This window comes from Notamacropus eugenii, chromosome 1 (assembly GCF_028372415.1).
Source record: "Notamacropus eugenii isolate mMacEug1 chromosome 1, mMacEug1.pri_v2, whole genome shotgun sequence".
NCBI lineage: Eukaryota > Metazoa > Chordata > Mammalia > Diprotodontia > Macropodidae > Notamacropus > Notamacropus eugenii.
Genome location: NC_092872.1, coordinates 217,679,210 through 217,705,138, shown reverse-complemented (window position 1 = coordinate 217,705,138; position 25,929 = coordinate 217,679,210). Strand labels below are relative to the sequence as shown.

Sequence of the window (25,929 nt, the reverse complement as noted above, 5' to 3'; positions counted from 1 at the left end):
GGGGAGAAAAGGGGAAAAATTTGTAACCCAAAATTTTGTGAAAATGAATGTTAAAAGCTAAATAAAAAAAAAAAAAAGGAAAAAAAAAAAGAAAGAAAAGAAAAAGAAAAAAAAAAAAAAAAAGAGTTTCAGGGGTCCATGATCACACAGTTAATAAGTGGCAGAAGCTAGGTTTCAAACTCAAGTCTTCTGCCTCCCAAGTCTAGAGTCCTTCCCACTACACCACACTGCCCCCAACAGATGATGACAATGGTTAGCAGTAGGGGATGTATAAGTTGGGGCTTGGGCTTTTTTCCCTCTTTCTGATTTCTCTAAAGGTAGAAGTTATGTTTCCCTCCCCTCAGACCAATGGCTTTCCTCCCCTCCTCCTTCCCCCTAAAGGTATGTGTTTTCTTCCCATCTAAATGCTCTTACCTGGTAGGCTCGGATCAAAGCTTTTACAGCCAAGTGATCTGCCACCAGCTTCTCCGTCATGGCCTGGCTCTTGGTGGATCCAGGGCCTTGCTGGGTAGCAGCTGCTTGAATAATGGATGAAAGCCCTGGCCGGGGATGGTCTGGGGCTGCTTCCATGCTGACAGACCGGAAAAAGGTATCCCAAGACTAGAGGCGGAAATGGGGAAACAGGGTAGACAGGTAACGACAGCTGATGATAACATTATTGACATCAACAATAATACCAAACGGCATCTGACAGCACCTTCAAGCTAACGTAAGGGTCCTAAGAAGCAGCTACAAAGGCAGGAGACACCCACAGGAGGGCCTGGCAGAAGGACACAATTTACCACGGAGGGGCTGGGGTTGGCAGAGAAGGCTTAAGAGGCAGACAGAAGCAAAAGCATAAGTTCCAGCCCCAACCAGGATTGGTGTATCCATGACCCTGGGTGGTGAAAGCCCAGCTCAGAAGCTGCTCTCTCCAGAGAGCCTTCTCCGATTTCTCTGACCGCCTTCCACCTTGAACCTCATATAACACTGTGCTTCTTCAATATACCTAGTGTTCCCAAACTCCTAGGGCAGTTTTAGGCCATTTAAGCTTAGGGAAATAAGTTTTATTCATCTACCCATATATTACACATATACATATATTATAAATATATATTACACGTATATAACTATATATTAAATTATATGTAATAAGTATATATTACAAATATATGCACATATAACAATCATTTATAATATTGTTTGGAAAACTTATTAATTATTATACTGTTTAAATCTAATTACAGACTGTACCGAGAATGTTCCCCTAACTCCAGTAACTCTCTAAGAATAACGAAGATGAATACAAAAAATTTTGAGTTTCCCCCAGGTTCTGAATCCCCCCCAAATATTCTTATCTATCATCTACTATATATGCATGTATTTTATAAACATATACATAAGACTGACATGGTAAAACACACAATACTGGACAATTAATATACACAGGGGTGTCCAAAAGGTCTTAGTGCAGCTTTAAGTTTTACTAGCTTAGGCTTTAAGTTGCACTAAGACTTTTGGGACACCTGTATTAATCATGTCATGGTCTGTATTTAGTTATCTATGAATATATCTTATTCCCTTACTAGCCTAATCTCTGTGAGAGGAGGAATGTTTCTCAGCTAAAATTTGTATCTTCTCCAGTATCTTGGGCACAGTGATCTACACAGAGTAGACATTTAATAAATGTTTGTCAATTGAGTAAATGAATGAATGGAGAACCCAATGGAGAGAGGAGACACGGAGTGTGGTCAACCTTAGAGTGCTCCAGCGGGTGCTGTAAGGTTTGCAAAGTGCTTTCCTTCTGCTGTTTCATTTAACATTCACATTTAAGATTCACATTGTTCCCACTGCCCAGGATGCCTTACCCTTTGCAAATGAGTTCATTCCCTACCCCCCAACCCCTACTCTTTGCAGTGCTCCCTGGACTATCCTAGTGGAGCCCCCTGAGTTCCCTCTTCATGTGCTGCTCAACCAGCCTGCTGGCAAATACATAAAGTGACCCAGAAACACTCAGAGTGGGCCCTTGGAGGTGAGGCATGCAGGGAGTGGGAACCACTCTGACATTTTCCAGACATCAGACCCCATATCTTAGTCTTTCCAGAGTCACAATTTCCTAAAACCTCTCTTCTCCAGACATCAGCTTCACTCAAGTCATTTCCCCCTGACTCAGAGAATCTTGGCATTCATAAATAGTGCGTGTCAGGCATGAGACTAGAATCTAGGCACTCTGAATCCAGAACCAGTGGCCTTTCTGCTGTATTGACAGCTGAAGTCATCCAGACCAACTCTTGCCTGAAGTGTCACCCCTCTCCAAGATAAGGTGTCCTTCACAAGTGGTCATCTATCATCTGCTTTAAAACCTCAGGGCAGGGAATTCTCTAACACGAGTGGGGAATCTGTGGCCTTGAGGCCACATGTAGCCCTCTAGGTCCTCAAGTGCAGCTCTTTGACTGCATCCAAACTTCACAGAGCCAATCCCCTTAATCAAAGGATTTGTTCTGTAAAACTTGGACTCAGTCAAAAGTTCAAACCCAAGGAACAGCCCTGCTTCTAACCCCAAGGAGGAGATCATTCCATTTTAGGATAGCCATGACTGTTAGAATGCTCTTCTGTAATATTGAGGCAAAACGAGCCTCCCTGCAATTTTTACCTGTTTTCATAACTCGACAACCAAGGAGAAGTATGATACTTATTCCACAGAAAGAAAGGGCATTCCTCCACTATTCCTTGATCTCGCCCAGCAGAGATCCTGAGAGCAAGCAACCAGGCAATGAGCACTTAATTAAAGTGATGTTCCAGGCACTGTGCTAGGCACCAGGTATACAACGACAAAAATGAAACTCTGCAGGCCCTCTAGAAGGACATGCTACATATATAATTATATATGACATGCAAAATCTCTATGAGGTAACTTGAGGGGGCACCAATATCTAGAGAGGTAAGCAAAGGCCTTATGTGAGAGATGGCATCTGGGCTAAGTTTTGAATGAAACTAGGGAGTCTAAGAATGGCAGTGATGAGGGAGTGCATTTCAGGCATGGGGGACTTACAAAGGCATAGAGCTGGGAAATGAAAAGCCACATATGGGAAAGAGCCAAAAGATCAGAACAGGAAGGAAGAAAGAAGAGATCTCAGCCTAGACCTTGGAAGATAATATCTCCTGGGTGACATCTCTCTCTTTCTCTCCCTTCCTTCCTCCCCCTTTCTCTCTCTGTCTCTCTTTCTCTATCCCTTTCTTCCTTTCTCTCTCTCTCTCTCTCTCTCTCTCTCTCTCTCTTTCTCTCTCTTTCTTACACATACACACACACACCCCCACACACACTCCTCTCAACAGAAACACAACCTGAATAAATCACCTATTTTACCTCCCAGTACTTTCCAGCTTACTAACTACAATTGTTTCCTCTGAATGGCGTTTTCCTCTGAGTCATAGCTTCAATTGTAATGTGGGAAGTACAACCCATGCTTTCTTTCCATCCTAGAGATGATGGGAGGAATTGATAATGATACGGAGTTAATCATGAATGATGGTTTTTCTTCTTCCTAAGATTCTGTTTTTAAAATAGATCATCACAGCTACTTTTTTTTTCAGAATGTCATTTTGTATTTTGAGATCTCAGCCTGGAGTCCTCCCTTGGATTCCAAGTTCAAACATGTTACTGGGACGGAATAAAATGGAAATGGAAAATCTGATACTGACACAACCTTTAGGGCCTATGTATCAGTGGTAGCCTAGATTAGGAGGGTGGTCGACGAATCATTGGATCTGAAGGAGACGAGAGTCACATAATCTAGCCCCCAAGTTCTACAGATGTAGAGGCTGAGGGAGGTGAGGATACACCCCAGGTCACACAGCTGGGATATGCAATTAATTAAAATTCTAATGAGAAAGATTTCAGGCACATAACTGACAAAAACAGTGAGGGAAATCTGGGCTAAGAAGGTTTCCCTTATCACTGTAGGGATCAAATACCTACTTGCCTACACAAAGAACAGTCTCCCAGAAAACCCTTTAATAAACCCATTGTTGCTCTAAACTGGAGGGAGTTTGTAGGCTTGGAACACAACAGCCTTCTTCACAGAGTCAACCAAGATCCAGATAAATTAAGCAAATCACCCAAGGTCATCCAGCAAGTTATTGGCAGAAACAGACTAGAATCCAGGCCTCCCACCAGCACCCTAGAGGCATGATTCTCTGAGAAGAGAGGCCTCTCTGCACAGGCACACCAAGAACACCACCACCCAGTCCCTCTCCCTCTTGAGTCCCAACACCTCTGCTGAAGGGGAGAAGGGAGGCAGTATGCTGCATTCTCAGAATCTCCAGGGTTCACCAACCTTGTGCACATTCTGTGGGTTCTCCAGCCACGCAAAGTACATTTCCTCCACATAGCTGCTGTTGGTACCGCCTAGGAAGGCCTCAGGGGGCCTGGAGGACATACCTCGCTGGCTCAGCAGGGAGACATTGAGCTTTGCCAGAAGCTGGGTGGCCTGGGGTCGAAGCCTGCCAGCCAGGACCTTCAGCTGATTCATCCTGGGAACAGAAAAAAGAACCATAAGAATTCAGCAGCCTGGTGACTGCACATTCTGGCTCTGAATCTGTGACTTTAGTCAACAAATTCAGTACAAAGAAGGAAACAATCCCTGAATGTGTGGAACTAACCAACATTCTATTGGGAAAAACAACAAGTAGGCACACACTCACATACAACACAAACATAAAATCAATAAATACAGATATCCACAGTCATTCAATACAGCTGGGGAAACTGGGAAAGGCCTTTTGCAGAAGGTGGGAGTTGAGCTGAATCTTGACAGAAACCAAGGGGGCAGAAGGCACAGAGCATTCCAAGCACGGAGATCTGAGGTAGGGAACTACATGGGGTCTGCCATCAAATGGAGAGACAGTAAGCTGACCGCAGAATGTAGGGGAAGGAGTAAAATATTAGAAAATAAAAGCAGGCAGGGGCCAGGTTGGGAAGAGCTTTCTTTCAAGGCCAAACAGGATTTTGTATGTGACCTTGGGGAAAGGGAAGTTGCTGAAATTTAGTTTAAGCTTAAGAAAAATCACTTTGAATTGGGAGACAGTTAAATAATCGTGAAATATCTAAGTAACTACGTATATGCGTATGGGGGTATATTTTTTTTAAAAGGCAAATCACTCATTTGTCTGAGTGTCAAAGTAGATCAATGTAGAGAAAGAGTTGAGGCAGGGAGGCCCAATTAGAAGGCTATTGAAACAGTCCAAGTGAGAGGCAGTAAGGACATCAGCTAGGGTGGACAGGGGAAGAAGGGCGGCAGGGAGGGAGAGAGAGAACGATTTCTGTTCTGGACATGTTCATTGAGTTTTGAGACATCTATGGGGCATCCATTTGGGGGTGTCTAAAAGGCAGCTGGTGTTGCAGAACTGTGGTACAAGGGAGAGACCAGGGCAGGATCTGTGAGCAGCCTCTATAGAAATAATCATTTAACCCAAGGGAGCTGCTGAGATCATCCAAGAGGATGATGGCATAGAATAAAATGCAAAGAGGACAACCCGGGGCATCCCCACAGTTAGTTAGGCCATCCAGGTAGGACAAATCAAAGCATCAGAGATCTAGATCAGAGGCTGCTAAGTTCAACCCTTTCACTGAAAAAGTAAAGAAACAGAGGTCTAGGGAGGCAAAGTATCTTGCCCACGGTGGTCATACAAGTAGAAAATATCAGAGGCAGGCTACAAAACAGCAACTACAATTATTACGAAGGCTCTGAAATTATCTCACCTCTCTTTGGCTCTTCCCTAGCACCTAATGAGGGGCTCTGCACACAGTAGGCCTAATGATGGTGATAGTCATTTATACGGCACCTATGATGTGCCTACTCAGCACAGATCTAAGAACTTCACAAATATTATTTCAAGTTGCTGTTAGCCTAGACTTTGGGGAAACACAAAAGACTTTTGAAATGTCATCTCATCCATCTTCCTTCAGACACCCTTCCACCACCTCAGACAGTTGAGACTCTCTCTTACATTTTTAAGGGCTGCAAGATGACAAGAATGTATGAAATGCCCCTGGAATCTCTTCTACTGCCTCTTTTCTCCCTTCAGCTCTAAATCGATGATTCTCTGAGCCTATGAGCTACCATAAAACATTTCCCCATATACCTGGCCAAAATCCATCATGATGCAGAAAATCTATTATCATTCCTTCTTGTTCTGTCCCTATGGGAAACAGAATCCTTCTATCCCCTGCTACCAAAAGCAATACTGCAGAGCTTGGCCAGATTATCTTTAAAAAAAAAAAAAAAAACAAACATCCTCTCTGCCCAACTGAATTGACTATCCCCCAAGGAAAACAGTGCGCAATTCTATTTCCATGGCAGGTGCTTGGTTTATTAAATGATCTATATAGCTCCCAAATCTATCTTATTCTCTCTTCCTCTCCTTCTATTTAAATCCTACCCATCCTCCAAAGTCTACCCAAAGTTCTGTCTTCTCCGTGAAGCAAGCCTTCCTTGAATACTCTATTTCATGGCAATCTTTCTTTCCCTGAATTTCTGGAACATTTACTATCTGAGTCATTAATGTACAGTCTTATATTATTTATTATGTCAGGGAGGAGGGTAATTCTCTGATATTTTTGAGACTCTTTACATATAGTTTACAAAGCACTTTTACATGCTATTTCATATCATTAACTCATCAATTCTCTTCATCTAACTTCTGTTTCACACACGACAGCCTTTCAGATGCTTACATGTGTCTCTACACTCCCAAGTTTTCTCTTCTCTTAGTTAAACATTCCAAGTTCATGGGGAAGTTCAATCAGTCCTCATTTAGAACACAGACGTGAGTCCCCTCCACCACGCTGGTTGCCCCTCTGCTAGATGCTCTCTAGCTTATGTCTGTCTTAAACTGTAGTGCCCAGAAATATAGTCAGACTGGGGCAGAGGAGAATAAAATGGTCACTCCCTTATCCCTGAAAGTTACGCCTTTCTTAATACAGACCAAGATCACATTCAGTTTTTTAGATGCCATATTACACCACTAAATCAGATTGAGCTTGCGGTCCATGAAAGCTCTCTGATCTTTTATGGACTAACTGCCATCTAAGTATACCTCCTTCATCCTATATTTGTGAAGTCAATTCTTTGAGTTTTGAGTCTTTGCATTGATCTTAGTTGTATTTTAATATATTAGATTAAGCCCAATGTTCTAGCCTGCTGAAATATTTTGAGATTCTGACTCTGCCATTCGACACATTGGTTCTCCCTTTATGTCACACAGATTTCAAAAGGATGCCATCTTTGCCTTTATCCAAGTTACTGATGAAAAATGACAAACAGTACATGCACAAGCACAAATCCCTAGGCCCACAGAAACTCTTTGGCTCTGACCAATTCAACCAGTTCTAAAACCATCCAATTGTCCTATTAGCTAGTGGTTCACTGGATAAAGTGCCAGGCCCTGGAGTCAGGAAGACTCAACTTCCTGAGTTCAAATCTAGCCTCAGACATTTACTAGCTGTGTGACCCTGGGCAAGTCACTTGACCCTGCTTGCCTCAGTTTCCTCATCTGTAAAATGAACTGGAGAAGGAAATAACAAACTATTCCAGTATCTTTGCCAAGAAAACCTCAAATGGGGTTACAAAGATTCAGACACAACCAAAAAAACAAGACACCTCTCCAGCTTCTCCACAAGAATAGTGGGAGACATTTTTCCAAAAATTCTAGGAGGGAACAGTCACATTACCTCAGGTTTCTGTCATTTCCTCCATAGAAATGATTTTTTCCTTGTTGGTGAGAAATCAAATCGGCAAGAGAATTTTCCCCTGTTATTTAATTCACCTTTTGAAGGATAAAACTGTCATTAAGGGATGTTAAGAAATCACTGCCTGCTCTGCCTTTGGCAGGGAAAGGACTCCAGCAGATGTCCAAAGTCCTTTATAATACAATAGCATGTCACTGTGCTGGGCTTATGATTTATATCCCAGACTCTTCGTTTCCTCTTCCTGCCAGAACTAGGGTTTATAGTACATTCGAATAACAAAACCACTTCAAGCTATTCAAACTCAGGGTGCAATAAGACTTTGAAGACACCCTGTATTTCTCCTTCTGGGAATCTTTTACACTCTCCACCACCATGATGACCCACCCCTATTCTTATCTCTCTTGAATGAGGCCATAGTCAGAAAGAGCCACGATCTGGCTGCATGGTCTACTTCTACGGAGTCCCAGGCTAGTAATAGATGGGATCCCATCAAATCTCAGTGATACCTATGGAGGCAGTCAAATGTGCCTCCTTGCTTTAGAATGTCTAAAACTCCCCTTCCTTATTGCTTGAACTTTAAGCAGATGTTTGAAGCCATTGGGTTTCACTCCTAGGTTCTTTCCCCTACTTTGTCTCCTGTGAACTTCTGGGTATTTTAACTAGTATAAAGTAGATGTATAAAGGCAGTTTTCTTCCTTCTCCCTTTTTCAGATTAAAGCCATTTAGATTAGATTTGTAAGACACCATGAGATAATACCCAAGCTTTGCCTTATAGGAAGAGAAGACTGCGACAGTTGGCAATGTAAAAGGAGTCCATTCCAGAGATCGAGGACACTGTACATAAAAATATCCAGCCTCAAACACTTCTCAGCTGTGTAACCCTGGGCAAGTCACTTAACCCTGTTTGCCTCAGTTTCCTCATCTGTAAAACGATCTGGAGATGGCAAACCATTCCAGTATCTTTGCCAAGAAAACCACAAAGAATCAGATATGTGTGTCTCAGTTTTCTCAACTACAGAATGACCCAGAGAAGGAAATGGCAAACCAATCCAGTATCTTTGCCAAGAAGACCCCAAATGGGGTCATAAGGAGTCAGACATGATGGAAACAACTGCACAGCAACAATACAAGCAAAAGGGAATAAGATGAGACTGTGGAATTGCTAGTACCTTAATGTAATTAGAACAGCTCTTTTTTCTTTCCCTAATGATGATTGAGAAAGACAAGCCCCATTGCTCCTCTAGGAAGGGGACGCCTTAGGCTTCTCACCCAAATCCAGCATGGAGTCACGAGTACTGGCCCTGCTACTGCTGAGAGATGGGGCACCAGGTATCTCTTTCCCCACTCAGATTAATAAGAAAGCAATGAGTACATGACTCTGGGGTTGTTTCTTTCCCTGACGTAACTCTTTTTTTGTTTTTCTCCTGCCATGGATGAAGGATTTTTAGAGATGGAATGGACTAGGCCATGGCCTTGAGCTTTGAAAGTTCAAAAGAGCAGTTAATGCTAGCTGATCCTGGTCTGCCAGCAGAGCTGAGGAGCAACTGGGGGCCCAGTCCAGTACTGGCCTCACCCTGCAGCCCAGATGCTGAGTTCCACCAGCCAGGGAGTGACAATGGTCCCTGGCTAGGCCACCAAAAGGGAGATGAGCAAAAAATGCTTTAAACTTGAGTCTACTTTCCCTGGGTTGGGACTGAGAATGTGACCATTGTTAAGGGAGACTATGTTTGTAATTTCTGTTCTTGCTATATCTTATGAAAGCTCTTCAAAAATTAACTGAAATGCAGGGTGTGTGGAGAGAAGTACAAAATTAGGCAGGAAGGGAGTCACACCATGAAGGTCCTTGAGTACTGTGATAAGTTGTTTCTGGCTTTTGTTTTTATTAAGCCTGTAGGAAGCCTCTGAAGGTTTTTGAGCAAGGGTGCATTCTGACTCCAGTCATACATTAAGAAGATTACTATGGTGGCAATACAAAGGATGGACTGGACAAGGCAGAGCCTAGACACAGAGAAAATCTAGGAGACTCCAGCCAGTCTAGACAAAAGTTAATGAGGATTTTATCCACCATGTCAACTTGGAGGAAGGCATGTGGGAGAAAACCTCAGCAATCTGTCCTTGGCCCTATGCTATTTCTACATTTTTATTAGTGACAGATGAAGACCTAGATGGCATACTAATCAAATCTGCAGATGACATCACGCTTGAAACTAACAAACTGATTGACATGGACAGGATTCAAAAAATCCCAAAAGGCTAGGACAGTGGGCCAAATTTAATAAGAGGAAATTCAACAGAGATAAATGTAAGTTCCTACACTTAGGAGGTTAAGAAAAAACAAACTTTACAAATATAAGATAGTGGAATAAGAACTGAAGGGGGTGAGGAGTGGGGAGGGATTAACAGAGAGCTAACTCAACATGAGTTAACAGTGTGACATGGTAACCAAAGAGGTTACAGTAAATTTGTCCATTGAGAGAAATGAAGAATACGGGAAGTGATAACTCATCTTTACTCTGCCCTAGTCAAACCACACTTGACTGTGTTCATCTCCTAGGAAGAACGTTGTTCAATGAGAGAATGTGTAGAGTGCAATGACCAAGATGTAGGGAGCACTAGAAACTATGCCATATAAAGAATGGTCAAAAGAACTGGGTAGAGATGTTTGCCTAGACTTCCTTGGTGTATACACACACACACATGCACACACATGTACATACATATGTACACACACACATATATGTATGTAGATGTGTAGATAGATAACTATATCTCTGTGTCTGCCTAGGGTAGACATGGTAGCTGTGCCTTCCTGTATTAGAAAGACTGTCATATGAACGACTAATAGATTTGCCCAGGAAGGCAGAACTAGGAACAGTGAATGAAAGTTACAAAGGGGAAAATTTAAGCTTGATGGCAAGAATTCCCCAGTGACTAGAGCACTCCAAGGGAGGAATGAGTTGCCCAAGGAAAGTAGTAGATTCCCCCTTCCTGGATATCTTCTAGCAAATTCTAAATGACTACTTGCCAGGTGAGGGGATGATACATATAAATTGCTCCAAATGACTTTCAAGGCCATAGGATTATGTAATTATAGGTGGAAGAGATCTCAGAGGCCATCTGATCCAAACCCCACTCCTCCTCTCTACCCATTTTACAGATGAGGCCAAGGGAAGTTAAGTGACGACCAAGATCACAGAGTAGGTGTCAGAGGTGGAGCAGACAGAGCCTGGATCCTCTTGACTCCATAACCAAAGCTCTTTCCACCACAGACACTGGGTTTGGTGACTACGTGACCTTCGACAAAGAGTTTTCAATAGGAAGGTGAGGACAGAAACCAGAATGCTGAGCACTGAGGAAATTAATACATTAAACACTATTTCTAAAGGTCTGACTATGAAGAGGAAGAGAAAAACAAGGCTATAGTCTAAGGAGGCAACAGAATCAAGAGCACCAGCAATCTGCAGAAAATCAAGGGATTTTTCATTTTTAGGGAAGTAAGCACTTCAATTCACAATTTCATTCAACAAGAATTTCTTGAGCACTTATTATATGCACTACACTGTGTTTGTAGCAGAGAAGAGAAGCCAGTATGAAGGGCAAAGACAAAAGAGAGAGGAAAGATGATCAATGGATCCACTCCCCCTCTCCACTACTTTCTCCCTATAGCCATGGCAACTCTAGTCCAGGTCCTTCCTAACTTTTCTTGTGGACTCTGGCAGTAGCTACCTCATGGGTCACTCTCCCTCTCTAGTCCAGAGATTCTTAACCTGGGGTGGTGTACACACACACATACATATGTAGATATGCAGATAGATAACTATATATACATATATATGTATATATGTATATATGAATGTATGTATATATAAAACCATTATCAGGCCACTGGACCCAGATGGCTCAGGAGGAGAAAGTGAGGTTTCACAGACCTCCCTCAGTCAAAGCAAAGCCAACTGCAAGTCATGTCATCCTCTTGATGTCAAGGTCCTCTTCAAGAACAAAGGGCAAACACAACAACAACAACTGGTTTCCTTTGTAATCATACACATTTTATTTTATACATTTAAAAACATTCTGAGAAGGGGTCCAAAGGCTTCCCAGACTGCCAGAGGGGTTCAAGACAAACAAAGAGTTGGGAACCCCTGCTTCCTCTCTAATCCACACTCCACACAGCTACCAAAAAATCTTCCTAAAGCTTCCTAAAGATCTGTCTATGTCACTCAAGAATCTTCAGGCCCTATTACCTCTAGAATAAAAGACAAACTCCACCACCTGGAATTTACAACCCTCACAAACTACCTTGAGCTGAGCAAGGCATACTTATTTCACTTCATTCCCTTCCACATATCTCACATTCTATCCTTCAGTTAAATTACCTTCCTCCATGCTCCTCTCCCATCTCCAACCTTTCATGCAGGCTGACCCACATCTGGAATGTAGATCCTCCACTTCTTAGAATTCTCAGCTCCCTTCAAAGCCCAGCTGAAGAGCCACCTCCTCCAGGAAGTTTTTCATGATCCCCTGGGAGTCGTTAGAACTCTGTCCTTCCTTATATACAAACTCGCGTATCTGTTTATATGTCTCATCCCCTAATAGAATATACGTTCTTAGGGGGCAGACAGATTTCGTTCTGTTTTCATCTCTGCAGCCTCAGGAGCTAGCACAGGACCTCGCAAAGAGTAGGCACCTTAGAAATATTTGTTATGGAACAAAGTCCTAGAGCCCACAAGAAGCGATGAGCTGAAGGACACACACAAATGAGAGTATTAGCCTTGGAAAGAAAGATGGTGACTTCACCCTTTGAGACAGAAGGGCAGAATGGGGGATGAGAGAAGACTGAAGAAGGGGAAGTGAGCCAGCTCAGGATGGATGGCTTCAGCCTCTGGGGATAGAAGCCCAACTGGTGGTGATGGGGTACCAGCCCAAGCTTTTTCCTTTGGATTGGGAGGGTTTTTGTCCCATTTGCATGAATGCCCCCCCCCAAAGTCGGGCCTTGGGGGCTCCTTGGATTCCCCTTATTTGATTTAGCATTCTTTTGCTATTTCTCCCTTCGATCCTATCACTGGCCACTTCTTAGCATTCTCTTGAGGTCCAAGTTGCCTCAAGACAGATAGTCTGGACTACTGGCCACTCCCATCAGGATCCTCCCTGGGTTTGATTTACATTCCAGGTTGACCTCCTCTATGAAGACCATCCCTAGTATCCCAGACTACTTGGTGACACCGTGATTCTTCCCTCAGTCTTTTTCTGTATTTAAGTTCCATCTCGCCTCCATGAAGGCGCTCAGATTCAATCCAGCTCCTGGCTAGCTGAGAGCCTATCTGGCCAGCTTGTGAATACAAGTGTCACAAATGCTTAGACTCTTTAAGAATCAACCCAGTATGGCAAATAAACTTTGTTTTTCTTTGGCTTTAAGAAGGTTTGTATGGAATTCATTCGAGCAGCACCCAGTGTGTAGGTACTTTGGGGTCCCCACACCCAAACCTCAACAGTGGTATGAGGTGAGGTTTAGAACAGTCTGCCTGAGTAACCTGAGAGGGAGGGGTCAATAGGAGGTAGACAAAAGGATTCCTGGGCAATTATGTGATCCCAGTTAAGTCTATAAAATGGAAATTTGTGGTAGATCTAGTAGGCTGATTTTCCAGATTTTCTACAGCCAGGTGACTTTAAAAAAAATCCCTAAGAACATGGGACCTAGGTTGGGAAATTGCAGAGATAAGGATAGAAAGTGGGTCAATGGATCAGATGGCAGGAACTTCTACTGAATTTTGGGCTTTTATCCATTATCTGGCCATTCTTACTTTAAAAGGGGGTAGGGAGTGGATCATGTGTCCCTTCTCCCTAATTAGGTTGTAATGTAGAATTCCAGTCCTCAAGGGACTCATTAATTTTCTTATCAGTCAATGAATAAGCATACGTTACGTGCCTACAAAAGCTAGGTTTGGAGAGGCAAAGACAAAAAAAGAAAGTTTATACTTGCTTATACTTTTCCTTACTTGAGGAAACAACACTAAACTCTGTCTGAATAAAAATACCTAGAAAGTGAATCCAGTCACTGGTACAGGGGAGAAGGAATTCGGATGGGTTTCTGGGAAGTTAGTGATTCTAAGCTCCGAGGTAAGGAGGAGAGCTTGCAGACCCAGGGTAGCCTGGGCACCCCCATCTCACCCCCACCCAGTGCCCAGAGCACAGCAACAGGAATAAATAATGATAGGAAATGACGACTGTAGAGGGTAGTTGGCACCAAGATGTCACTGACTCCTGGTTGATTGTTTCAATAATGTTGCACAAACAGACACGCACCCCATTGTCCTGCTTGCACTGGGTTAACTATTGACTTTGTGCTCATCCCTACAGACAACCCAGTCAGACACTGGGCCCACAGAATCCTTCCAGAAGCTCATGAGTTTGGTGCTTTAAACAAAGAAGCACAATGACACCTTTGGGGCCCTTCCCACAACAGACCTCCAGGGTAAGATTCCTTCAGCCCTGCTTTACAATTTGTTACCAAGGAAACCCCAGGGGTAGGTCTGGATGAATATCCACTTACAGTCAGCAGCTCTGCCCAGCTCTAGGCTCACACCCTCCCAGGACTTTCCAAATCCAACAGGGTTAATAATTAGAGAGCTGAGTGGGCAATTTTTGATTCCAGGATTTGGAAGGGGACCCTGCCACTGTAAGACCTGGCACCTCGCTTGCACAACCTCATCTATTTAGATGAGAAAACAAATCTTGTGCCTCAACCTGGACAGCTGAACTCAGAGCTAGCTCTGCATTTCCCTATCCCACATGACCCTGGAGATCTAGACAGGGACCTACCACTCCCAATTCCACCCCCAGGGAAAGGGAAACAAAGAGGAAGGTTTTTGACACATGTGCTATCAATTGAGAAAATCTAAGAAAAATGTCCAGGGCTAGTGGAGGGATAGAGAATCCATAATGGAGAACATCTCAGGAGATGTTAAAGACAGACTATAGTCTGTCTCAAATTAGTGGAGAGAGCCCCATGATTATTTCTGAGGCACACATAAACTTAAAGAACTGGGGGCTGAGAGGGGAGATAGGAACAGGTACTACAGCTAGGCTATGGGCTCCCAAGCAATATAATGGTTACAGTCCTAAGTCAAAGGACCAGAGATATAGGCTCTACACAAAAATGTCAAAGAAGGCAAATGCAGAATACAGCACTATGCTGCTGGAGCTCGACTCTCTTCTCAGCTGTCTCCTCATCATCCTCATTCCCACCTCGTCTCTGTCCATGTCATCTCCATCTTCCCTGTCCCAAGATCACAGAATGCAGAACTGACTTGTCCAGAGTCACATAAATCTGAGTCAGGACTTAAATCCAGGCCCTCCTGACTCCAGGTCTAATGCTAACACCACTTCACTATTAATTACCTGTATTCATGAAATTAGGTATAGACAAGTCTGAAGAAGAAAAGGGAGTCCCAAGAAAGCCCTTTCCAGTTCATCAAGGGTCACTCAGATAGAGCTCAGCATACAGTATATGCTTAATAAGTGCTCCTTGAATTATACTAAATAGTAGGAGTGGGTGTTTTCTCTTTTCTACAGATAAACCCTGAGAGGTTCTATTCACAAGAAAACTAAACATTGTCAATGAAGCCCTAAGGACTAACAATTGTCTTGTATTACCCAAAAAAGAGATTTTCTGAGCCTCTACCATCTGGAAGGCAGTGTATTTACAGAGTTAACCCATCTTTTACATTTTTCCTAGAGTCAAGACAAGGTTTGAAATTTTCAAGCCCCTTGTGACTTTATCATAGAATAAATTCCTACAGGCCATAGAGAGTGAAATGTTTAACCTTTAAAAGATATATACATTTATTTTTTAAGAAACAAAGTAATATTTTTAAAAAATATTCCTGTTGCATCCCTTTGATTGTGGTGCCATGAGGTGGCTACCTATCTTGACCACCCCTAGTGCCAGCTCAGGCTCAACCCTTCAACTGCATTTTCCTTTAAAAGTTAAATAACACAAATTTGTTATTTAGTTTTTTTCAGTCATGTCTTACTCTTCATGACCCCATTTGGGGTTTTCTTGGCAAAAACAGTGGAGTGGTTTGCCATTTCCTTCTCTAGCTCATTTGACAGATGAGAAAACTGAGGCAAACAGGATTAAGTGACTTGCCCAGGGTCACACGGTTAGTGTCTTGGGCTAAACTTGAACTCTGGAAGATGAGTCTTTCTGACTTCAGGTCCAGAGCTCTATGTGCTATGGCCCCCCACCCCAGTCACCTTAAAATACACAAATGCAATAAGTATTTGTGTCACATGTCTACTCTGTAAATTTTTTGCAGGATGTCCTAACAAACAGGACCTCCCCGGATACAGATCCACAACATGGGAAATTAATAATGCTTTCAGTTAGAGGACAAGGATATCATCCTTGGGAAAAGCTGATGTCTTTGTGTCCTGAAATACAGTTTATTCCGTAACAGTTGGTGGGACTCCAACCCCTGAGCGCAGCAGACAGGGAATCCAACGTGCTATATGATTTGTGGATTCCTTCAATAACACCTCCAGAGAAGACACACTATGAACCCAGAGAAAGGGGGGACTGGGAAGGCCTTGGTTGCAATCCTCACACCCTCCCAGCATGATGGATAGCTTTGGGAGAAAAGCACCAGTTCAACTTCACATGTATTTATTAGGTACTTACTCTATACAAGACATAGTACTAAGTGCTGAGGATACACAAACAAAAATGAACCTTCCCTTGACCTCAAGGAGTTTCTATTCTACTGTCAAGCTATCCCTTTGGAAATCATTGCTTTGATAGCAGAGGGTTTCCTTTACTTCTACTCTTTTCCTTTCCTACCCCAGCCCTGCTTTGCTCTAATCTATCGCCTTCCTGAACAAGCCAGACTATAAGCAGTTTGAGGAACAGGGATCTTGTATTTATCTTTATATGTCTCTATGGCACAATATAAGACTGCACAGAGTAGGAACTGCATAAGAAGTAATGTGGTCCAATGGAAAGACCACTAGATTTGGAGTCAGAAGCCTGATCCAGTGTCCCAGGACCTGGTACATAATAGACATTTAATGAATGGATGAATGACTGAATGGGTTCAAAAATCACCTCTGTCACTTTTTGTCTTTGTGACTCTGGGCAAATCACTTAACTTCTTAGTGCCTCAGTTTCCTCACCTGTAAAATGAGAGGGTCAGACTACATCTAAAGGTTCATTCAACTCTCAAGTCCCATGTTCCTAAGAACCAGTGCCTCCCATTCTGGGTCCTGCTTCTTATTTCTCCCTTAGTTACCATCTCTGCCTGCTCATTTGATCCCTTAGACTAGGGTTTCCATGCCCATGCATCTCTGGGAGTGTTCCCTCTTTATCCTTTGGCTCAGATGCTGAGATGTTCACTAATTCACTGGGATCTTGCTTTTCCCGTGGACAGTGGCTGAGACATGTGATCCCACCCAGCTCCTGCCCAAACCGGTACGCAGGAAAAGGGTTGATCATCAGAACTAAAGGTTGAGTGCCCTCATGAAGACCAATTCGGGGAAGGATGGGACTTGGGAGGGAATGGCAGAGGACAGGAAAGGGTCCTTTGTGATCTCCCTACTTACATGAGGCTGAGCAGCGGTCAAAAGCTCAGGGGTCAAGAGGGCCAGACTCCAGGGTCCTGGATCCCCTGGGAACTGAGAGGAATGTCTTCTCATGCAGGGCAGAATGAGATCTGAATAGTGCTGGATGGCCCGTCTGGACAAAAGGGAAGGAAAGACCAGAGTAAATGAGAGCCTGAGATGAACGAGACTGAGTTACTGGGCCAGGAGCCAGGGCACACTCCGGGAAGGAGGCCATTCAATCCCCTGGATGCCAAATCCTCTCTTTGGTGGCTTCTAAGTGCGCCACACACACACACACACACACACACACACACACACACACATTTTCCTTAACATAAGCAGCTCTTCAGCTCAGGCTTTATCACTCTAATGCCTCCCCCTCAAAAACGTGTGTACATACATATACATACACACACACACACACACACACACACACACACACACACACACACACACACACACACACACACACACACACACACACACACCAGTGCGGCATATCTTTCCTGCACCAGCGCAACGATGAACTCACCCATTCATTCACCGAGCACTTGCTAGTACATGCCTAGCACTACAGGAGGCAGAGAGTATAAGACACAAATCCTACCTTCACAGAACTTGCTGTAGGGTTGGGCAGAGAACATGTGTATAAAAAGGCAACCAACAGAAAAGAAGCCAAATAGCTCTATGGTGAGTGAAGGAGGAAATAATGTTGAAGCCAGAAGATCTGGGTTCTAGACTTGACTCTGTCACTAACTGTCCAGAATCAGAAGAGACCCAGCTAATACTGTACAGCTAACAGTACAGCTAATACTCAAACTTTCTAAAGAAAAAATTATTCTCCAGAGTTCTGTGGGCCTCAGTTTCCTCATCTGGAAAATGGGGATTATAATACCTACCTCACATGACAGATCTTAGGAGAGCATGGATATAAAAGCAGTTTGAAGAATACATAATGTCATTCAAATAACAGGGGTAAGCATCATCCTAGTCAGCTGAACTCTAGACCTCACACTAAGGACTTGCTCTGGGGTCACAAAAGCCTCAACACTCAGAAGTTCTAAAAATTCCCCTTAATAAGAATCATGGCCCAGGGCTGGGATCTAAGCATCCCAACCACAGCCAAGGAAAATCCAGCTGAAATATCAACCTGATCAGTCAAAAGCAGCTCCCCAAGCTCTGGGAGAATCAGAGGATAGATCTCTGAGCTCAGGAAAGAGTTGACTACCACCATCCCATAAATGCCAGCTGTGAGAACATTTTGTTTTGAAAACACATCAACCAGGGAGTGACCTCAGCTGGCACCTGCAGACTAACCAAGGACTCACACGATTTGGGGCATTCACCTTCACGGAACTCAGCAGGAGACTGTGTACCCAGCCACAAGCTCTAGCCTTCACAAGGTCTGGCTCCCCTCCAGGACTCTGCTCTGGCTCTAATTTTAAAAGGCCTTTGGAACATGGGGATAGAGAGGAAGAGAAGAATGAGAGAGATAAAAACAGATAGGGAGAGACAGAAGAGGAAAGAGGGAAGGGCCGGAAATGAGGGGGAGAGAAAAACAGAGAGACAGACAGATAGAGTTTGAAAGGCATCATTAGCTTTGCCTGTTCCTTGCTGTCATTAGGGACAACTGGGTGGAACTGCCCAATCAGCAATCCATCAGTCCTAGCTTCCTTCCTGGCAATAACAGAAACGTGTCAGATGTCAAAGTTTCCTCTAGATGTGGTCTATAGATAAGAAGACCTTAGCCAAAGGCCCCCAACTCGCTTAATTGGTCTGTGGGGATAGGTCCAAGAAGAGCATGCCAGATTACAATTTAATTTGATTTTTGAGGACATCAGAGTTAAGTGACTTGCCCAGGGCCATACCGCTAGTAAGTGTCTGAGGCCACATTTGAATTCGGGTCCTCCCAGAACGTAGGGCCGGTGTACTATCCATTGCCCATTCTGGCCTGCCTTGGAAATGCTGATCACTTCCTACTTCCCCAAAGCTTTCTTTTGCTTTAGAGGCAGCAAGGGTATAAAAGAGAATGCCGGACTCAGATAATGGGGTTCAAATCCTTCTAGCTTTGTAATCCTGAACAAATTACTTAACCTCTATGGCCATTAGTTTTCTCATTTGTAAAATGAGAAACCTACTTTACAGGTTTTCTAAAAATTCAATTGTATTTTATTGTTAGTTTTGAGTTCTTTCCCTCATCATAAGATTAATAACAATTAGCATTTTAAGGTTTGCAAAGCTCTTCACTTATGGGATCTCACTAATCAGTACAGGCATTATCATCCCCATTTTACAGATGGGAAAATTGAGGTTCAGTGACCATGGCCAAGTCATTGAACAACTAGTGTTGGAACAGAGGTGTCAAAATCATGGCCAAATGTAATTGGAAAACATTGAAAATAAATAAAAATATAATACAACATAGATAATGATCATACATGGTTTTCTAAGTCAATACGGAGCTGCAGGGATCTTTCTATTTGAGTTTGACACTAGTGGTATAGAAACTCAACCTTGAGTTGACCTGGGTCTTCCCTGGGTTCAATCCCCAACTCGAACGTATCCCAACTTGACATTGTGAGCAATTTGTGTAAGTTTCCAGGGCTCTAGGCAAAGAAGGTAGGGACTTGCATTGAAGAATGGAGATTCCTCATCCAGAAACTTTCTTATGACATTGAAATCCTAGGTCCAGTCTCTATCCCTTGTGCTTTTCCGTAAGTGTCAAAGGTAGAATTTGATCCCAGAAATCTTTACAAGTCTTAAAATGCTGCCATTACCTCCATAGTGACTGCCTCCTCAGAACTCCCACAGTACTTGACCTCTGGGCCACTCATTTGTCACCTATCAAAGCCTTGTCTGACTAGTCAAATATTCACATAAATGGTCTGTCTGTGCAACTAGACTGGTATCCAAGGGTCATGGGATCATGGACTTAGCTCAAGAAGGGACCTTAGAAGCCATCTATTCCCACTCACTCCCCCACTATTTTAGAGAGAAATTAAGTGACTTTCCCAAGGTAACTAGGAGCAGGGAGTTCCTAGAGGTGATTCTCTGTACTACCCCAAGGAACCTCCTTATTGACTTGTTGGTTAGCCTAAAGAAAGAAAATGGTGGATGCAATTTAGAAGTCCATGCTTAAGATAACAGGGCCTGAATAAATGGAAAAGAGGGGTAGTGTTAATATAGAATCTACCATAGGAATTTTTCCGAGACAAAATGAGAGAATGGATATGGAAATGGATCCTAAAGATGACATATAAATTCATGAAGGATTCCTTTATTCCCCCTTACCATCTCAATTAGATTGTAATCAGTTCTGTAAGCGTCTTGAGGACAGGGGCTATCTTTTGCTTCTTTGTCTATCCCCAGTGCTTAGTACAATGCCTAGGACACAGCAGAGGCTTAATGAATGTTTATTGATTCTCAATTCAAAAAATATTTATTAAGGGCCTACTGTGTGTTCAGCACTATGCTAGGCATTAGGAGATATTCAAAGTGTTTGTTGTTGTTCAGTTGTTTTCAGTTATGTCCAACTGTGACCCCTTTTGGGGTTTTCTTGGCAGAGATACTGGAGTGGTTTGCCATTTCCTTCTCCAGCTCATTTTACAGATGAGGAAACTGAGGCAAACAGGCTTAAGTGACTTGCCCAGAGTCAGACAGTAAGTGTCTGAGGTTGGATTTAAACTTAGGTCTTCCTGACTCCAAGCCTGGCACTCTATCCACTGAGCTACTTAGCTGCTCTGACTGGGTTAAATTGAAATTAAGCTTATTCCTCAGCTGACTGGCCAAACCCAGAGAGAATCCTTGGGAATTCAGGATGTCTCACAGACTTTGGTTGCGGATGCTCTTTCAAGACCCAAGACAAGTATATTAACAGACTGTAATTCTCAAAAAATTAGAGGCATATAAAGGTGGAGGGCCAGAGAGGAAGTAACTTTAGGAATGAAATATTTCAAGTGAGAAGAGTAGGAAAGCTGAACAAATTATGATATCCAAGTATAATGTGCTGTCAGAAACAAAGAATATGAGGAATTCAGCAAAATGCTGGAGGCATTGTATGAACTGATACAGAGCAAAGAAAGCAAAACCAAGGGGACAGACGATATACACGATGACTATAATATTGCAGATGAAAACCATGTTATTAGGCAAACTGAACCCAGATTAAATACATTGACCAATATTAGTTCTAGGGGCAGCCAAAGGAAGCACAGTGGATTAGAGTACCAGGCCTGAAGTCAGTCCTGAGATCAAATCCAGTCTCACACACTTACTAGCTGTGTGACCCTGGGCAAGTCACTTAGCTCTGCTTGCCTCAGTTTCATCATCTATAAAATGAGCTGGAGGGAATGGCAAAATCACTCCAGCATCTCCACCAAGAAAACCTCCAATGAGGTCATGAAGAGTCAGACATGACTGAAATGACTGAACTATTAATTCTGGAAGACAAATGATGAAAGAAACATGTTTCCCCCTACCCAGCTGCTGGAGTGGAAGATAGAAACCAATGAATATTAATTGTTGCTAATGGTTAATTAGTTTTTCTTTGTTACAATGCCACAGGCAGGGAAAATGTGGGTAATACCTAACAGGAAATGATGGTAAAGCAAGAAAGTATCAGTAAAACTTCAAATTAAAAAAAAACACAAAATTAAAATTAAAATGAGAAGACTACATACAGTCATCAAAGAATTGTCCAGGTTTGGTCCATGAGGGAGCAGGTCTTCAGGATATATTTCTAGAGCCTGGAGACATGTGAAGACTGAGAACTTGGTTAAGTATATAGTTAAATGAAGAAAATTTAGTAAGTGATCCAACCATTCAAAATATACTAGTTAGACTTTGGTGTACTTTTGATGACTTTTTAACACGGTAGATACTATTTTATTTACTCTTTCCTCTCATGAATAAACTATGAGTTTGGTGAGAAGAATTCCATGTGAATTTGAGAGGTCTGGGAAGGGGCCATGAAAAGGAGAAAGAGGGTTCGATCTGGCTGGAGAGAGGAGGGGCTTCCAGGAGAGGGGATTTAAAAGCAAACTTATCAATGCAGGGATATGGAAGGCATGTGCTCAGGCAGTAAAGATCTGGGTTTGCCTGGAGTGTTTGTATAACAAAGCTTAAGAAGTATGTCTTGGGGTAATGATAGTGAAGAGTCTTAAAGAACATAAAATAACATTCATTGCTTGCTTAAAAATAAAGTTTATTGTCAAACAGGGTTTGTGAATAGGGGGATAGCAAGAGTGCAATATTATACAAGGTGGACCAATCAAATCAACAGGCATTTATTAAGCACCTACTATGTACCAAGTACCTACTATGTACCAAGCACATGCTAAGTGGGACAAGGGAGAGGGGAGGATACAATAAATGGGGCAAACACTGCTCCTGCCCTCAAGAAGCTCACATTCTTGCATACAGAAGATAATGTGCAAACAACCATGTTTCAATGAGAGATAGACAAGATAAATGGTGGAGAGTCCAAGAAGGAAGACACTGGCATTAAAGTGAATCTGGAAAGACTTCTTGTAGAAGGTCAGATTTTTAAGTGAGACTTGAAGAAAGTCAAGAAGTCAGGAAAAAGATAAAAAGGGAGAGAATTCTAAACATGGAGGCCCGCCAGTAGAAATGCCCCAAGTATGAAGATGGAATGTCTTATGGGAGGGATAGCCAGGAGGCCAAAGACACTGGATCAAAAAATACCGTGAAGGTGAGTAAGGCAAAAGAAGACTGGAAAGACCGGTAGGATGGGGCCAAGTTATTAAAGGTTTTAAAAGCCACAAGATGTTACATTTGAACTGGGAGGTAAAAGGAGCCATTGAAGTTTAATGAATGGGAGGGAGGGAAGGAAGGTGGGAATGAAGGAGAGAGGAAGGGCTCAGGAAACTTGGTCAGAACTGAGCTTTAGGAAGGTCAATAGTGTTTCAGGGAGGAAGGCAGCTACAGTAGAAAGTACTCTGACATTGGAGTCGGAAGACCTGAGTTCAAATCTCATTTTCAGTATTTAGTACCTGTGTGACCTCGGGCAAACCACAGTCTCCTCCGGTATCATCTGTAAAATAAGGGGGTTGATCTAGACAAAATGTACCTATGACTGCCTCGATTAAACAGTAAGATCTTAGAGAACAAGGACATTGTCTTCCTTTGTATCCTATCACTGCTCCACTGATTTCTGTTAAATGAGTAATTTTTTTTTCAAATCCAGAAACAAGCAGTTCCATTTTGCTCTGTTTCCAGATTCCTTGATTCTGCTGGAGGGAGGCCTGGCATCTCCCACCCAGAACAAGAAGGCCCTGTCGTACTTTGCCAGACATAAGGTATCACTACTACGTGGAAGGGATGGGACGCGGCAGGGCTCAAGATTAGCCTTGGAGGAGTGCCTGGCTGGCTGGGTGTTTGTGGAAAGTAACTGTCTGAGGGTACGATGGGAGAGGCAGTGGATGACGCTAGAAATTCGCTCTTTTGGGTTAAGGGGGGGTCTTCTCAGCTTAGTCCCCATCCAGACCTAGCAGCTTCCAAACGCCCAGGCCAATCCCTCATTCAGTTTTAAGGGAGGACTCCGCCTTTCCTTGCCCTCCAGGTGTGACCTCGATAAATTCCCGGGATCCTGTTGCAAGAGCCTGACCTAGAACCTGCGCTAACTCCTCCTCGGGAACACCCCAAACGAAAACTTTGGGCAGATGGAGTTGGGGGTGGGGATGCGCGGGACTCTCTCCCTCCTTCAGGCCTCCTCTGTCCCGTCTTGAAGGGCATTTCCCAAAGTCGGGCTCCCTCGAGGGCCCCTCGAGGCCGGCGGGCCGGGCCCCTTTGCCTCCCCCAGCCGAGGAGCCCGTGGGAGAGTAACCCGCCCCGTCCACCCGCGGCAGCCTGCCGGGGGCAGGGGCATCCCCACTCCCATCCTCGCCCCAGGGTGCGCAGAGACGTCTGCTGCCCAGTCACCCTTCGGACAAGGGGGAAATAGTGCCCTTTCCAAAGCCGCGGGAGACGGACGCTGTGCCCACACGGATGGGGGCCGGGGACAGAGAAAGGAGGGGGTCGCCTGGCCGATCTGGTCTCCGGCCGCCGGACCTCCAGCCTCGCTCCCTTCCCTCCCTCTCCCACCTCGGGCCCCCCACGTGCGGGCGGCCGGAGGAGGAGGCGGCCACCTCGGGGGCTCTCACCCGGAGCCGCCAGGCCGGCTAACGCGCAGCAGCCGCGGACACCGCGGCAAACTGGGGCTCGCCCCGCACCTTCGGGTGACGGCAAAAGTCCGCCTACCCCGGCGCGGGAGGCCGCCTGAGCCGGGGGCCGAGCGGGCGGGGGAGCGGGGGCCCACGGGGGGGGGGGGGGGGAGGGGGGCGTAGTCCGGAGAGGGAAATTTACCTGGGTCACGTGGCCATTGACAATCTCTCCAACGCTTGGCAGCGGCGGTCTCGGCAGAGCTAGCTTCTCTGGGTTCTCTCGGCGTCGTGGCGTCACAATGGGTCGCGTCGGAGGGCCCGCCCCGCTCCTGTTCCATGAAGAGAGTGGCGGGAAGGGGGCGATCTCCAGGGCAGGATGGACCCGGGCTTGTGCGGAGCAAGAGGGAATCCATCCCCAGGTGTTGCCAGCGAGCCAAAGCGCTCCCTGCGAGCCACGTCTTAGAAGAGGCATGAGGTTGGGTTCCACTCACTCCACATCACTTTTCGCCTCTTCCCCGGGACCTAGCAAGGTTATCCCCCTACCACCTTGAAGGCTTGGCCCGTTGTCGCCTGGCCCTACTGTCGGATGTGGGCTTGAGGTACCGACACCCTCAAGGTGATGAGGGGTCGGTGGTGACCTGCTGAGGCTGCCAGGGGAGGCATCCTCATTGGTGCCTCTCAAGCTTTGGAAGATCTTACATAGATGGGCTCAGAGGATCAGCCTAAGGAAAGTGCTGATCGCATCTCCTCTGTGTCTTGTCTTCAAAGGATTTCTACAGTCAAAAGAAAAAAAAATCATTACCTGGTGATCAAATTTGTGGTGATGAGTTTTCTACCATGGTCCTCAAAAGGATATAATCTATTGAGTAGAAAGGAGGAGGCTCCTTTTCCTCGTCAGTAAAAATGGAAGGAGGAGCAGACTAGATAACTTTTTCCATCCTTCACATCTCTAGCTCTAATCCTATGATCCTTAAAGTAAAAGTGCTTACACGAAGAAATTAGCTCTCTGATTGATTGTTCATGTCACTTAACCCGAATTGCCTCATCCTGTGTCATCTCCAGTCATCCTGATGGATATCTGGTCACTGGATTCAGATGGCTCTGGAGGAGAAATGAGGCTGGTACCTGAATAGCCCTCCCTCACTCAAAACAAAGTCAAGTGCAAGTCATGTCTTTATTTCTCTGATGGCATGGTCTTCTTCAGCAAAGAAGGATGAACACACAATGGAAGGACAAATACAGAAGCTGAAGCTTAAATACTTTGGCCTCATAGTGAGAAGACAGAACTTGAACAGAAAAACTTTGAGGCTGGGAAAGACTGAAGGCAAAAGGAGAAGGGAACAGGCAGTAGAGGATGAGATGAATAGTTTCATGGAAACAAGGAACATGAACTGTCAGACTTGGAGAGAGAGTGGTATGTTGTGGTCCATGGAGTCACTAAGA

The 25,929-nt window shown here is 44.2% G+C and overlaps 1 protein-coding gene across 3 annotated transcripts in view; it reads right to left on the bottom strand.

Moving 5' to 3' along the window:
* Positions 1–24,780, bottom strand: part of OGDHL (oxoglutarate dehydrogenase L) — a 66,387-nt gene extending 41,607 nt beyond the window's left edge. Inside the window, exons 1-4 of one of the 3 annotated variants that reach the window (XM_072627392.1) lie at positions 24,689–24,780; positions 17,327–17,459; positions 4,317–4,512; positions 415–600 (exon numbers count right to left, since the gene is read on the bottom strand). In XM_072627392.1, coding sequence (XP_072483493.1) covers positions 415–600; positions 4,317–4,512; positions 17,327–17,328 — 384 coding nt within the window. In that variant the 5' untranslated portion in view covers positions 17,329–17,459; positions 24,689–24,780. Of the gene's footprint in view, positions 1–414; positions 601–4,316; positions 4,513–17,326; positions 17,460–18,225; positions 18,538–24,688 lie in introns of those variants that run through there. The other 2 variants (XM_072627400.1, XM_072627405.1) reach the window with 2 other exon arrangements.
* Positions 24,781–25,929: the final 1,149 nt, after the last annotated feature.